The following is a 15,761-nucleotide window of genomic DNA, read 5'->3' on the forward strand; positions in this document are numbered from 1 at the left end:
CATCAGTAAGGTGGTTGGCATTGCATAGACATCATCAGCATCAAATCAGTATTTGTTGCTATGACACATACCAGACAGCATCACTGACATGCCTTTTAATGGATAGCTCGCCGGGGGTGGAGGACAGCTGAGCAAAAGATACTCTGGAAATAGTTCATTCCATGTGAAAACCTTATAAACAAACATCATTTTCCTTCTACTCTCTCTAATTGTTCTTAGAATCTAACAAAAATTCATAATTTAAAAAAAATTTAAAACTCCCTCAACCTTTTAATCAACTTTTCTACAGGAGGAAGTAGTGTAGTATGAAGGCCTATTTTCTGCTAAAATAAGAAAGCACAGTTAGATGTCACTGCATCAGAGAAGTATAGGATCCCCTGTATCCCTTCTTTCAGGATGCAGTACTCTGTGTTTTAGAACTAGGTTTAAGTTCCAGATTAACCATAAATGCAAACAAACGAGAGGTTTACTTTTCTCTGGTTTAAGCAGTCTGGATGTGCTCAGCTCCAGCTAATGTGACAGCAGCATAGACATGAAGGACCCAGGCTCCTTCTCTCCCTCTCTTCACCATCCCAAATTCCTCTCAGTGAGAAGGCCAGGCCAGCCTCCAAGCTGGGGTTCAGGCAGGAAGGAGGAGGGCAGCTAGAAGGCCAGGCCCGCTTGCTGAGTCAGCCTTCTCTCAGGAACTTTCCTAGATACTCCACTCAAGGATTTGTTCTTCTGTCATTGCCTGCCTCATCTGCAAGGGTGGCTGAGAAATGGTGTTTTTAACTAACGCTTTATCATCTGCTCCCCACCTCCAGTCTTACAAGGATCTGTTGGTAAGAAAGAAGGGAAGGAAAGGGTGCATATTAAATCGACCACAAATGCGTATTGGTTCTTCCTTTTTAACATAGAAACAGCTTTCCTTTTTCCTTTTAGATTTTTTTCCTTTTACTGAGATGTAAGGTACATGCATAAATTAACACCTGTCCTAAGTGAGTGTTACATCTACATACACACATGTAACCAAGAGAGAGACTATTTCCAGCATGTCAGAAGGTTCTCTGCTTTTTTCTTTTAGACTTTACTACTGGATAGCCTCTTCTCGTCATCTCCTTTTGACTCCCTGAATTCCATGACTTTTTAAAGTATCCATACTTGCCCTCTGTCATTCTGAGAATGTTTTGGTTGGTATTTAAATTATACAATAGTGAAAAGCAGGTGGAGTGGAAATAATCTGGACTTGGAAGTCAGAGCAACTGGACTTACATCCTGCAAGCAGCTTTCTGGCCTCATGACTTTAGTTTCTCCGTCACTTGTATCTCTGATTAGTGCTTTCTCATTTCTAACCCAGATTCAATATTGTTCTTCTGCTTTCAGTGCCTTTTTCTTTATCTCTGGCTCTTCTCTTACGTGTCGATGTAGACTTTCCTTCTCCCTGGAAGTGCTCCTGTGTCCCCCAAGACTGGATTGAGCACCCGACCTCTGATTCCTACTGACCCCTGTGCATCTCGGTGTGATAGCACTCTGCTTGCCTCTTTACACTTGTCAGATTTGCACGCTAGAATGAAAGTATTTTGTCGCAAAGACCAAGTCTTGTTCAGCGCTGCCTTCCTAATGAATGACTCATAGTAAGTGCCATTCCTATAGACAATATGTTATCTGAACCTCATAAACTGCTCAGGTCATCTCATTCAGGATAATGTAAAAGGTGAGAGTGGCTCTCTCCTTAATGGAAAAGTGTTGCTATTTAGCGTAAATCTGTAAAATAGAAATTAATTTATGTAGAGTCCCTAGCACAATGCATGGCATATGATAGGCGTAATATGAATGGTGCTTTTTATTGTGTTACTATATACTGAATCTTAGCTTGCACGTCTGTGTCTCCCATGTTCCTGTGATCTGATCTTTACACAGTGCCTAGTGTCGTATCTTGGCTTGCCAAGAGCTTCCAGGACTCAGACTTTTTCGTGGCCTTCTCTGTAGATGGGCATGACTCTATCTTCCTGAGGTTCTTACATAGAAGGTGGCCCTTTCCAGCTCTGTGGAGAACAGAACAAGAGAAAAAGGATTCTTGGCATCTCATAAAAGACAAAGGTTCTATGTGAAACCAGGGCTTTGTGTCAGGCCTGTTGGAGTGTGTTACTGTGACAAGTTACTCAGCCTTCATCTCTGGAAGTCTTTGAAAGTGGAAAGAGAATCATTTCTCCCAGCTGATTAAGACTTGAGCCTGGAGGGTGGGCCACATGACCTCTCAAGGTCGATTTCTTCCCTTTGCTTCGAAGTACCAATGAGTTCCTACTTCATAGTGGAGGTAAAATTCAGAAGTTGAGGGGAAGATGAGCCCTGAAAGACAAAAGGCATGTGTCTGATTCTCTGGCAAAACGTATTAGCATTTAAAAGATTTTTATTTGGAAAATGATTGTCACTGATCTTAAATGAGGCTTTGCAAACTTAATTACAATAATAGGGTTAAGAAAAATAGTCCCCATTTATTTTGTACAGATTAAATGGCAGGCTAGTGGAAGTACGTTGTGTATGTCTTGCTCATTCATTGTCACCCTGTCATATAAGACACCAGCTGCAGTAATCTGTTCCTGAGCATTAATGCTAAGCTGGACACGTCATTCATTCCTTCTTTCCGTGTTTTTCTTGAGCACCTTTTTTATCTCAGACACTTGGAGAAACTGGTGCTCAGAAAGATTCAGCTGTTTGCCCCAAGATTACACTGCTTCTAACTGAAGAACAGGATTAAAAACTGAGTCAGTCTTTAATGCAAGTTCTGGGTTGATAACCATCATACTTTTCTGTGTCTCCATAATCATAATTGACTTTGTTCATAGAACATTTTCGCATCCATGTCTTAGTTTGATCCTCCAGTAGCCAATAGAAATGGGTAGAATGTGCAATGAGAGGCACCAGCTTAAGGTGCCAGGTAAGACTGCATATACTAGAATGGGCCCCTGGGGCTGCTCTTGACTTGCTGTCTGCCCCAGCGCCTTATATCTGAATTTGTGTGCCAGAGATAATGGTACAACAAAGGCTGTAACCTAGTGAACTAAGTTATCCCTGTCAGGTTGCTGACTGTTTCATAGTGGTGAACTCTATCTAGCCAGATGGTTAAGTTCATGGAAGATTCCTGAAAGATCAGTAGTAGAATCTAGGGCAGAGGTGACACTAAAATTGAGGGCCTGCAGCTGCATTCCCCTAGTAATGGGCAGAGCACTTGCTGGGGGATATGCTGTCCTTCTGGTTCTGCCTTTGGACCTGGACAGTTGAGAGGTATCTTCCATGAGATGGTGGGAGCTGAGACCAGAGACCCTGTGGTCAGTGTTTACAGTGATGTGTACTTGGGTGTAGAAGTGAGGATGTCAGCACCCATAAGGTTTGAGAACTCCCTGGTGGGAACATTAGACAGAATTGCCTGCAGGGTCCCAGCTGAGCTTGTTGGAACAGAGTTGACTGTGCTTTCTTAAGAAAGGCACCCCTGGTCTGGAATTCATATGGGATCTCTGGGTTTCAGGAGACTGATGCCTGGGGGTGGTGATCTGGGCCACAGGAGTTGGCTGTTTTTCCTCCATCAGCTTAGACACCAAGAAGTTTAGAGCCTGCCTTGCATTTGTAAGGACCTTTGCTCTAGCCCTGGCCTCAGTTCTTCCGAGCCATGAGATTTGGGGCAAGATCCTTAGCCTGCCGGAGCCTATTTGTTTTTTCTGGTTTGTGAAATGGGGGTAATACTACCTCAGAGAGTTAAGAAGTTTAGTATATGTAGTGTGTGTGTATGTATGTGTATTTGTATATATGTGTATATATGTATGTGTCTACTCACACACACACCTACCACAAAGCCTAAAGCCCAAGCGTGAAAGAGCAGTCCCAATTCGCTGTTTTCACTCCCTCTCTGCCCAGTTTCTCATGAACCTGCTCTTTTTGTCACGACCCTGCTCCTGCAGTAGCTCTTCTCCAGGTGGGCAGCTGCAGGGCCGGCCCCAGTCCTCTCTGGCCTCCTGGCACCTGTCCCCACAGCAGACAGCAGGTGGCTCCGTCCTCCTGGGCTTCTGCCCTGCCTTGCAGCCATGTCTTCCCCTCTCCCTGGCTGCATTTTCCTCTTCCTGCTGCAGGCTCAGCCCTTTGACCCCTTCTCCCTCTGCTGTGACTCCCTCAGGAGCTCAGCAGATCTCAGGGTTGAAGTACCTTCCACATGGTGGGGACTCCCACGCTCATGGCTCAGTGAAGACCTCGCTCCTGAGCTCTAGAGTTCTTTGTCCACCTGCCTCCTCACCGCCTCCATTGGCATGTCTCCTTGGCCTCCCAAACCGAGCAAGTCCCAAACAAAACTCCTCCTCTCTCCCTGCCCCCAAACCTGCTTCTGCCAAACTCTCAGTAATTGGCAACTCTCTTCCTCCCTGAAGCCATGGAAGAAATGTCCAGTAATGTCCCAGCTCACGCAGCAGAGAAAAACAACAACAGGAAACTCAGGCCTCTGAGAGATCTTCCTCGGGCACCTGCCTTCTCACTTAGAAGTGGCAGTTCTCCCTGGCTTTTTGCCGGTGTGCCCCAGAAGACAGGGTTGGTTGGTTTTGTTAAAGCATGATATTGGTGAGCACTGAGACTGCAGTCGTGCTGGTGGGTCTATGCACCTGGTGAGAGAGGTTAGTGAGCCCATGGGACTAGGAGACTTTTCCAGCTAAAAGCCGCCTTCTTCAGGCAGTGTATAGGAAGAGCTCCGCCCTCCGCTAAAACTTCCTGCAGGCAGGTGTCTTAGGCCAGGGCTTCTCAGGGTAGGGCCTCAAGACTCCCTTACACTTTATACTCTTAACACTTAGGCCTCAAAGTGCTTTAGTTTATGTGGTTTTATGTCCATGAATATTTACCACTTTAGAAATGTGATAAACAGAGTTTTAAAATATTAATCATTAATTAAAAGAGTGGCATTGTTTTACATTTTTACAAATCTCTGAAACATCTGGCTCAATAGATCATAGCTGGAATCTGATGTGCTGTTATTTTGGTTGAAGTAGTTGGAACTGCAGGTGTGTGGTTGGAAAAGGAAAAAGTATTTTGATAGCCTTTCAGATAATTGTGGAAGGAGAATGGAAGGACAGTGACTGTGAATACTGTATGTGATGGTTAGGCTAATGTGTCAACTCAGCCAGGTAATCGTGCTCAGTTTTTGATCAAGCAAGCACTGGGCTAATTGTAATACTAGGACATTTATGGGCTTTAGTCATTAGTGAGTTTACTGCATAGATGGCTGATTACATCTTCATCAGCCAGAGAGATTGCCATCAGCAGTGAGTGGTGCTTTATCCAATCAGTTGAATACCTTAAAAGGGGAAGTGACTCCAGCATGCAGGGAGAATTTCCCAGCTGTTTCTGGACTGCCAAAGTCTCCCAGAAACCATCAAGAACCTTCATTGCACTGTCATTGGAGCCCCTGGTTTGCAGCTTGCCTGTGGATCCTGGACTTGTGCATCCCCACAGTCACGTGAGAGACTCAAAATCTCATACTATTTACAGATACCTCCTATTGATTCTGTTCCCTAGAAAGCCCTGACTAATAATACTGTATATATTTAAAATACCGTATTTATTTAAAATGTTATTATATGGTGAAGTCTTCTGGAAATACTAGTTTGGAAGGGGGCCAGTCTGGAATGATTACCTGGCTTATACATATCGAGTTCTTCAAATTTTCCTGTCACTTAATAAGCATTTAGTAAATGTTAGTTAAAATGCTGGTTTTTATCATAATGCTTACAGATAAGATTTACCTTAAAGGGTTGGGCCTACATAATCAGAAAATATCTTTTGTATTAAATTCACATACTTCAAAGTTTACTAATTTGACCTCTGCAGGTATTCACTATCCTCCCCCACCAAAAAAAAAAAATACATGTCACAACCATTTCAACAAAGCATTATTATTACAGACTGTTCATTTGGAGCTGGGTACAGTTTTCAGTCCCAGTGTTCAAATTAGCCTTTCATTCATCTCTTTGTTTTTGGAATTCTACTATATGCTAGGTTTAAGGACTGGAGAGAACTATTATGAATCAGACATGGATCTTTTCTTCTGACAGGTTTTTTTACCTGCAAAATTAAATTATCTACTTAAGGGAGGGGATTTGAGAATTAAGTGAAATTTTCTAAATTCATTGTAAACTAAAAAGGACTTATAAAAAGAAAAAGATGATTGAATAAAGAGCACAGATTAAATATATGCATACCCACCCTCCCTAAAATCCCATGTAGTGACCGAAACAAGTTTTGAAGGATTCCCAGAAAAGAAGAAGCAGATGGAACCAGATCAATGACAAAATCAGACCAAACCCCATTCAGGAAAAGGGTTCTATAATGGTAGGGAGGCTTAGAGGAGATTTTTTTTTTCCAAAAAGGCTTTAAATACTCAACAGAGCCGAACAAAAGGGACAAAAGGGCTGGGGTGAGAACTTGTTACATGTGAATGTAAACAAGTTCACCAGTGACAGGAAGTGGGGGCTAGTGCTATGAATTAAAGACTTCTGTAGCTTCCCTATCAAAAGGGTAAACTCCACACACCTTAGCGTTCGGGAAAAGCAGGCAGCCTGGTGTGGAGGAACATCACCTGGCATCAGACACACCAGGCTCACAGTTCCAGCGCTGGCCCTTTCTTGCTCATCCTGGCATTTAGCCTCTCAGAGCTTATTTTTCTTGTATATAATGGGAATAGAATCATAACTATTTCATACAATTGTCAGGAGGATAAATAAGACTAAGTGTTTATATAGCACACTTTAATATATGCATTGGCTATCAGTGTCCTTTATATACCAGGTGAACTAGTGATTTTGCTTCTTCAAGAGTTCATGGAATACTCTGCAGTTCGACGCCCACTCATGTCTCCCTTCTTTCCCATTCCTTCAGTCCCTTGACCACTCATCTGTCACCTTCATTGAATAGCCCCCTCCCTCACACTTTTTTCCCACCTTCCAGCAAAATTAGATTCTGATCCCATAGTATTTTGGAGATACTTCTGTGCTCATACTTACACCTCATTCTACTAAACTTTGTCTTTGCTAGCCTCTTAAGAGTTGGCACTGTGCCTTATTTCTGTATTCCCATTTTCCAGCATTGTCTTGCATGTAGTAAATACCCAAAAAAAGTTTCCTGAATGCATAACCATGCTTAGGTTTAGTGCTTCCTTTCGCTTATTTTTTTCAAGTCTATTCAACATTTAAAGAATGTTGGAGTGCCTTTGAGAATTTCTTCCATCTTGTACCTTCAGAATGCAAGTGGGATGGGAGGGATAGCTTGTTCACCTTTACTCTCACTTATTACTTTGTCTTTCGTAAATTGCCTGAGCACAGGTTCTCAGCAATTTTGTTGTTATTCATTTAGTCAGTGTATTTTTTTTTAAACCCCCCCCCCCCCCCGTTGTCTTTTCTCTGTGTCTATTCTGTGTGTGTTCTTTGTCCGCTTCTCTTGTCAGCGGCATGGGAATCTGTGTCTCTTTGTTGTTGCGTCATCTTGCTGTATCAGCTCTCCATGTGTGCGGAGCCATTCCTGGGCAGGCTGCACTTTCTTTCGTGCTGGGCGCCTCTCCTTACGGGGCGCACTCCTTGCACGTGGGTCTCCCTTTCGCGAGGATACCCCTACGTGGCACGGCACTCCTTGCGTGCATCAGCACTGCGCATGGGCTAGCTCCACACAGGTCAGGGAGGCCCAGAGTTTGAACCGTGGACCTCCCATGTGGTAGACGGACGCCCTAACCACTGGGCCAAGTCTGCTTCCCTAGACACTGTATTTAGCTAATATTTTCTGAGCATCTACTATGTAGTAGACATTGTTCTAAGGGAGCTTGTGAAGAAAACAGACCACATTCTTCCCTTGTGGAACTTAACATTCTCATTCTACTGAGACAAGATAGACAAGCATAACAGATAAGGATATTCTATGTTCTATGTTTGAAGGTGGCAAACAATGTGGGGGAAAATTGGGGTAAGGCAGATGAGGTTTGCCAGGACAGAGGGAATGAGAAAGGTGAAGGACTTAGCCATGCAGGTATTCAGAGGTAAGTGCCTCTAGGCAAAGGGAATCAAAGCCAGTGGAAAGAGTGACTATAGACTTCTGGACCCAGTCTAGACAAACTTGCCATTAACTAAGCTGGAGAGAAGCTTGAGTGGAGCAGATTTGGAGATAAGATCAGAAGTTCACTTAAGTTTGGGCCTTACTAAATGTGAGGTTGAGATATCTGTTAGAGGTTCATGTTGAGATGTTGAATAAGGAGTTGATATGAAGTGTAAACCTTAGGAGAGATGTCTAGACTAGAGCTATGAAATATGGGAGTTTTTTGCTCTTTAGGTATATTTCAAGTCAAGAGAGTAGATGAAATCACTGAAAGAATTCCTATAAATAGAGAAAAAAAGAGGACCAAGTTCTACTAAACTCTGGAACACTCCAATTTTAAGAGGTCTGGGGTAAGAGGAGGAACTGGCCAGTCAACTGAATAGAATGCAGGAGGAAAACCTGGACGCTATTGATTGGCCATATTACTTGAGAACAAAGAATTGAATGTTGAATTTAGTAATTTGGAGGTCAATGGTAACCTAGACAAAGGAATGAGAAGTTTCAGAGGAATAATAGAAATTATTACAATGGATTTGAAAGTGAAGGTAGCACTAGAAGGGACTGAGCGAAACTGGAAAGAGGAAATTGTGGTCAGAGAGTGGGATAATATGACACTGAAGTGAAGTAGACAAGATTGAAGCTCTTGATATGACAAGATCAAGGATGTGACGTGGGAATGAATGGTTGACAAGAGGGGTCCAGGAAATTGAAAGGGCACTTGTTTGAAGTATCATCTCCATGGATACTGGAGTCACCAAGACCTAGGACAGTGAAATCATGGGGTGACCAAAACTGGGAGTTTGCAGAGAGGGGTGAAGCAAAATCGTGTGAAAGTGGTAGTGGTGTGTATTTGGGGCAGAACTGCGGAAGTTAAAGAAAAAAAACACTTGGGAGGACTGCAGGTAAAGAGTTTTCATTCAAGGAAAATTTCCATTGAGCAAGGAGATAAGAACATGTTCAAAGAAGAAATTGAGGATATATTGGAGATTTTGCCATTCTGGGTGATGAATTCCAGAGGGCACAGTGAGAAAGTTGCAAAACTGGGTGGAGATGAGGACAGAGTAGGGGATAGGCAGAACCTCCTGAGTCCTGGAGCTAGAGAGTGACCTAGTGGTTTGGAGCTTCCTGAGCTGAGGGAAGCACCAGTAATGGGCCTAATGAGATTAATTTTGGTGAATTCAAACCAGAAAGTGGTGGAGAGGTTTGAAGAAGTTCAAGGGGTAGGGGCAGGAGTTCCTTCTTGATCCCGGTTGATAGAAGTAGAGTGATCTTGGGAAGGGTGGACTTTGTCCCAGTTGGAGTCCTGCTCAGAGTATGTGGTCCTTGCCTGGACCCCCGTCGGTAAAGAGTAGAGACTTAGGGAGACCTGGGTTTGGTCCCAGTGCTACAGTTTGCTCCTTGACCTCTATCCGGTGCAGGGAATACTTTCTTGCAGGGCTGGAGGTGATTTCTTGACTCCAGTTGATGGTATCTAGGACCTCTTTTGACCCCTGGAAAGGTGAGAGAAGCCACTGGATCTGTTAGGAGATAGGCTTCTCCTTGATCTCTTTTGATTGAGTTGAAGGGTATTCAACCTCTAATGTGTTTTCTTGCCTGTTATTAATATTTTAAGTTGTATCCACAAATGAAGACCATCTTTGTGTTTTTCTCTCCTAGGTCAGGTGTTTGGTTTATCCTCGGGAAATAGGACACATCTTTGGTTAATAGACATTGGAGGGGCATGAAATGAAATGCTGCGAAAGCAATTCAGATGGAACTGACAGGTGTGAGAAGGGGCTCAGCTGTGTCCTGCTTCTCAGCTTGATGACAGTCTTGCAATAAATAATCAGAAACTGAATGAAATGATAGCAAATGTCAGTTTAAAGTTTTCTCTTGTCAAAACTAAGATTGTCTTATCACTAAACCATTGCTGGACCAAATTATGCTACCTTTATCCTCCTATTCAATGGAAATCATTCTTCTGTGTCCCCCCCCCCCCCCCCTTTTTTTTTTTTTAATACTGAGCTGTGTTGGAGGGCTTCACTGACAGATTTCCAGTCTATACCAATGTTCATTACTGCTGAGTTCATTTAATAAAGGAGGCTTAGTTTGGTCCAAAATCCATTGCTGGATTTTTGTATTTATTAGTCTCAGTACCTGCCATTTATAGTTCTGAGCTAAACAATTGGGAACTGTCTGAGTAAAGTACGTTCTTTTCAACTTTATGAAGAGGTTATTCTCATTTTATATGTACAACAGAGATAAAATTCTCCAGGAGCATCAGGGCTTTATTTGTCCAAGGAGCCATTGTGATGTAACATCTGACCTTTGGAAAGAAGACTGGGGTTCATTTAATTTAGTATGGAGTTTCTAAGAAGCAGTAGCCAGGTTTTTTCCAACAAAATGAAAAGTCATTTGGACTGCTTGGGGGCCAGATGCTGCGAATGAACTGTCCAAGAATGTCAGAGCTGCCAGGGAACCTGAGCAGCCCCCAGACCCTGACTTCATGGACACCAGCAGGCGGAAGTGACTCTTCCCAGGGCGCATTGCAGGGGCAGACCTCGGGTTAGAGAAGGAGCTCTTGGCTGATACTTGATACTGACATGTCCTAAAAAGGAGATAGTTGATTCTAAGTTTCTCTTCTTAAGATGAGAAAAAATTCTACTTTAATAGCACTTCTCATATTTAAAATCTTAAGTAGCGAACCCATATTTTTGTTTCTTTTCTTTTTGAATGTGAAAATGCCTTTGCTCTTTTTAGTTAGTCCCTCTTCTTCTGACCATAAATGTGTATTATGCTTTGAGGTAAACTTTGGATTGCAGAAAGGAAGAGGAGTGTGAGGTCCTAGAGAGAACTAAGGCAGTTGGAAGTTGCTGTGCTCTGATTGTGTGGCAGTGGAGCAATCGCGACCTGAAAGCCCCTGGAGAGCAAACAAGAGGTGGCCCAGAGGAAAGCAGGCCCCGTGGAGGCCAGATCCGCCTCTAGCCTACGCTTTCAGCGCAGCGCATTGCAAATGCAGCATTCTGAGCCTTTGAGTCCAGGTGTGCCCAGACTCACTGAGCCCCATGGGCTTGCTGTAAAAGCAGGGATTTAATTTAGGTTCAGTGGCACTTCCCGTGAGAAGCAGGGCAGGACAGCAGGCACCTGGATGACAGTGATCATTCCATTTGCACTCCCTCCCTTTCTCCTCAGTTCTCTAGGGAAGCCAGCCTCTGTTTGAGGAACATGTTTTAAAAGTGTGTGAGCTACCTGCGCCTCTGTGGGCAAACTGCACATGGCCCCTTGGCGTGACAGGTCACCTGGAGGCACAACTCTCCTCTTCCACGACAGATGCTCGAGAGCCAGTGCAGCTCAGCCCAGCACATTCCAAGGGAACACAGAGCGCTTTCATCATCACCAGCCCATTGCGTTTTAATAGTTGACTTGTGTGGACAAGAGTAAACTGGGATAACAGTTTATTTTGCACATGGAGGGAGCGTTATAAAACTGAGGAACAATCTTGGCCCAGTGTTTTATCAAGACTTTCTAACTCTATTTGATAGAACTGCTTACAGACACTCAGTTTTCACCCAGGTCCTTACCTCTGTGCAGGAACACGGCTCCAGCACGACATTCTCCAAGATGCCCGCAGCATCTCCCAGGAAAGGGGCACCTTCTCTGCACCCAGGCCAGTCACTCAGCAGGTGTACAGTAAGGGTCAGTTCAGGGCCAGGAAAGGGGTGAGAAGTGGGTGAGAGTGCGCAAGGCTGGGGCCCTTAATCTGGGGGGCAGGGAGGGTTCTCTGAGAAGTGGCAGCTAGGCTGAAAACTGAGTGGGAGGTGCTTAGAAGGATGGATGAGAAGAACATCTCTGACGGAAGGCAGAGCAAATGTGAAGACCCAAGAAGGAACCTAGCTCCCATCGCTTGCCATTTTCTCACAGGTTTGCCACCCTGTGCTGTATTCCTTGGACTTGATAAGTCATCATGGTGTCATTTACTAGAGAAAGGAAACAACTGGAGGAGAGCCATGTGTGGGCACGGAACCTGTGAATGTGGCCCTGTAGGCAAATAGATTCAGCTGTGCTGTTCCCTGTGCCATTTTAGGCTGGTTTCTTAGCCTTTCTGGTCTGCAGCATCCTTACTTATAAAATGGGCCTGGCATTTCTGCTTAGCTCAGGGGTGAGGGCCGTGGGGGCCCAGCAGCTGGCCTGCAGGACACTCAGCAAGGCTTTTTGTTCAGAGTGACTTCCTACGGTACTGAGCCACACCATTTTCTGTTTTGATTAGAAACTTCATACTCGATTACACGAAGTTGGAATAATGTGGATGTTTATTTCCGTGACAATCCAAGATAGCAGATTCAGGATGATTGTTTCCTCATGAAACTCAGTAGAGTAGAAGCTCTTCCTCAGATACTCAAAATAGCAGCAGAAACTACATATGCTCGGGGTTTAGTAATCTAGATTTTCCACAAATCTGTTCCTATAAGAAATTATACATAACTCATATAAGTTGCATGTATGTAGCCTGTTTTGCATTTTCTACAGAGAGTCAGGGATAACATGCTCCCTCCCTCTTGATAGCTCAAGGGTGTTACATATTAGAATATAGATGCGCCCATACTCTGAAAAGATCATCAGCCTCCTGTAACCGACAGCCTTGGTGAGGGTGTGGCACGATTAGACTGCCGACATCCATTCACCTGCTCTCTTACGCCATCAGGGAGGCCGAGCTGGGTTTTGTTAGCCACTTCCTGATGGTAATGCAGTAGTGCTGATGAAATGAAACCTTTCATTCCAGTGCTTGTTTTGAAATGTATCAAAGAGGGAAGTGCCCACAGGTCGTACAGCATGAAGTTTTCAGGTGGGTAACGGTTAAAGACGAACTAGGTCCTTGCCTTCCATAAACTTCCCATCTAACAGAAAGAGGGCATGATTTTTGCTTCCTCTTCCACTCCGAGTGCCCTGCACAAGCCCCAGCCTTGGTCTTTGTATGCACCTGCCCAGCCATCTCCTTCCAGACTCTGCTTTTCCACATGGGAGGCTCTTACTTATGTGTGCTTCGAGCAGTTTCTGTGATTAAGGTGTCAGACATATTTCTTTATTAAAATTGGGGGACTAATTGGGAGTCTTTGATCTGAAAGCCTATGGCTTCTGCGTTAGGGCTCTGCCTTCTCCGTGGAAGGTTCTTTCCATATTTGGCCCAGCCCTTCATCCATTATCTTTAAGTTTCTACATACTTCATTGAATATAGTTTAAACTCGCCATCAAGCCATTTTGTCCTAACTTTGATCTTTTCCTTTGGTTTTTGTCTTGCTTTAATACAGTGGTGCTGATTACTATGATTATGGACATGGACTCAATGAGGAGACTTACGATTCCTACGGTGAGTGTGACTCGTCAGGATGATCCATAGTAGAGAGAGGCAAGGGGGCAAAGGAAGAGCCTTGTCAGTCTTAATTGGAGGGGAAATTCATAAAGACATAGAGCAGCATCCTCTCAGTTCATCTGTGCACCAGAGCCAGCTATTTCCAGTGGCTCTTTTAATATTTATATTTAAATTAAATATTTAAAGAGGCCTGAAGACTTGCAGAAATTGCATGAATTTAGATGCTGAACCTAAGAGTTTTTGTTTGGGTTGACTGCCATGTGCTGATTTTCTCATTTATAGAATAGTTTGCCAAACTGCAGACATTTGAGAGCAGGGATATTTTTGAATTGTCTCTGCTTCTTGACAGCCACTGCTCTAAAGTGATTTTCCCACCCCCATCTTTATATTTTAATTTATTCCCCCTTGCAGGTCCTCTAAAACATCACACCGGGAGTCATTCCATAAAGGTTACGAAAGCACTGAGCCAGTGAGATGTAAGGGTCTGTCATGCTTACAGGGAGACAGCTAAACCCCACTTAATTCAGGGGGAGCTGGTAAAGATGATGGAAAATCCATGTCCAGTGGCTCCGTATGCAGAAGGATGACTGGTTTAATTAAAAGATTTGGCGGCAGCAACATAATGATAATGAGTGCCTGTGCCGCAGGGCAAAGAGCTGGGAGAACATGAAGCGTCCATTAGCTGTCCAGTGCAAGCGAATGGGGCTGCTGGTTAATGGATGTTATGACATTTCTCTGAACATAACGGAAAAACCATTTTTCTGGTGTTCCTTTTGAAGTGCATTCTGTTCTATCACCTGCCTGAAGCCATGATGACTGCCCCTTGTTTTTTTTATTTTTTATTTTTTATGTTAGTCGTAACAAACACTTTAGAGAAATACATTGGTTTGCTGAATGCTGTCTACTTAAATTGATGCAAGTTAGCTTGAAGGAATGACGTTGATTGCATGTTTGTATCAAAAGAAGAGGTCATTTTAAGCATTTTTCCTTCACAGCTTTTAAATTGGTCTCTGTGGACAGACACATGGCTTTTAAATTGCTGGATGTTGCAGCAGAGAGGTTAACTGTTTAATGCCAGAGCCCTGCACATACCGTGCTGAAAGCCTTCAAGTCAAATAAGTGTTGGATTTGAGGAGAAAAAGATGGTAGAATGCTTTTTATTAATAAGACCATGGTCCAGGGTGTGTTCAGTATTCTGATGAGTGAAATTTGTTATTACATCAAGTTGATTTCATATCCCTCCAGTACAGCCTTCTCCATGAGCCTTTCTCTGAAGGGACCTATTGAAGAATAGTACAGCCTTCTCATGCCCACTGAGCTCGCTCTCCAGTCACAGATTTTTTTTCTTTCTCCTCTTTATTTTTGCTATTAGAAGAAATCTAAGTGTTCCCTTTCCTGCTCTGTTTCCCATTCAGAAATATGTTCTTAATGATCAGCAAAAGGCAGTGCAGAGCTTTTAAAGCTGTTAAGTAAGGAGCCAAAAGGAAAGTTCTTGCAAAGTTGGCTGCCATCTAGATTATGAGAATCATTTTTTCCTCTGCTGGTAGGTTTTCTTCATGAGACAATCATTTTGCATTGTGCTTGTAGTTTTTAAAAAAGTAAAACCCTTGAGTTTTTTCAGTATATTCAGCCTTCACTGTGGCATCTACCATTGGTTCAGGGCTAAGTTAGATTCTGAGAAATGCCAGTGGGTTCCATGGCAGCTGTCTAATTGTAATTCATCTTCCTGATTTTAGGACAAGAAGAGTGGACTAACTCAAGACACAAGGCCCCTTCCGCAAGGACAACAAAGGGAGCCTACCGAGACCAGCCATATGGCAGATACTGATTGTACTGTCTGATGTTGTGAAATAGCCCATCTCCACCAGTCCTGTATACTGTTCAAAGTAATTTTTTTCTATGAACACTCCCTTTTTAATAAATCAAAATGCTTAAAATCTGAATGGATGGAACTCAAAACTACTTTGTTGAAACCTGGGCAGAAAAAAAAAAGACATGTAAAATTTTGTTATTTCCAGTCTGTATATGAAAAATAGGTTATCAAAAGGAAAAAAATAACTTTGATTAACTAGTGTTAAACAAAAAAAAGTAGGTTTACTAAATATGTTAATCCATTCTTTTAATATAAGTCTCACCTTTCATTTTAAAGGTTTCCGTAGAATTTAGTTACTTTATCTTTCAGCCATATGCTAGTTTTTTTTTTCTCTTGCCAACGTGCGTAAAAAGGGAAACCAATTACAAGTGCAAATAATGTGGTATTCTTTTGTAACTCAAGTCTTGAAATGTTCTGTAGTGTTAAGCAAAGTCACCTCTTGCTTGATAC

At 43.1% G+C, this 15,761-nt stretch overlaps 1 protein-coding gene across 3 annotated transcripts in view; it reads left to right on the forward strand.

Moving 5' to 3' along the window:
- Nucleotides 1-15,381, forward strand: part of KHDRBS3 (KH RNA binding domain containing, signal transduction associated 3) — a 191,688-nt gene extending 176,307 nt beyond the window's left edge. For 2 of the 3 annotated variants that reach the window (XM_058276081.2, XM_058276083.1), the window contains exons 8-10: nt 12,851-12,913; nt 13,377-13,435; nt 15,175-15,381. In XM_058276081.2, the coding sequence (XP_058132064.1) occupies nt 12,851-12,913; nt 13,377-13,435; nt 15,175-15,266 (214 nt within the window). In that variant the 3' untranslated portion in view covers nt 15,267-15,381. The remainder of the gene's footprint in view (nt 1-12,850; nt 12,914-13,376; nt 13,436-15,174) is intronic. The other variant, XM_058276082.2, reaches the window with a different exon arrangement.
- Nucleotides 15,382-15,761: the final 380 nt, after the last annotated feature.

Source organism: Dasypus novemcinctus, chromosome 14, assembly GCF_030445035.2.
Source record: "Dasypus novemcinctus isolate mDasNov1 chromosome 14, mDasNov1.1.hap2, whole genome shotgun sequence".
Lineage (NCBI taxonomy): Eukaryota > Metazoa > Chordata > Mammalia > Cingulata > Dasypodidae > Dasypus > Dasypus novemcinctus.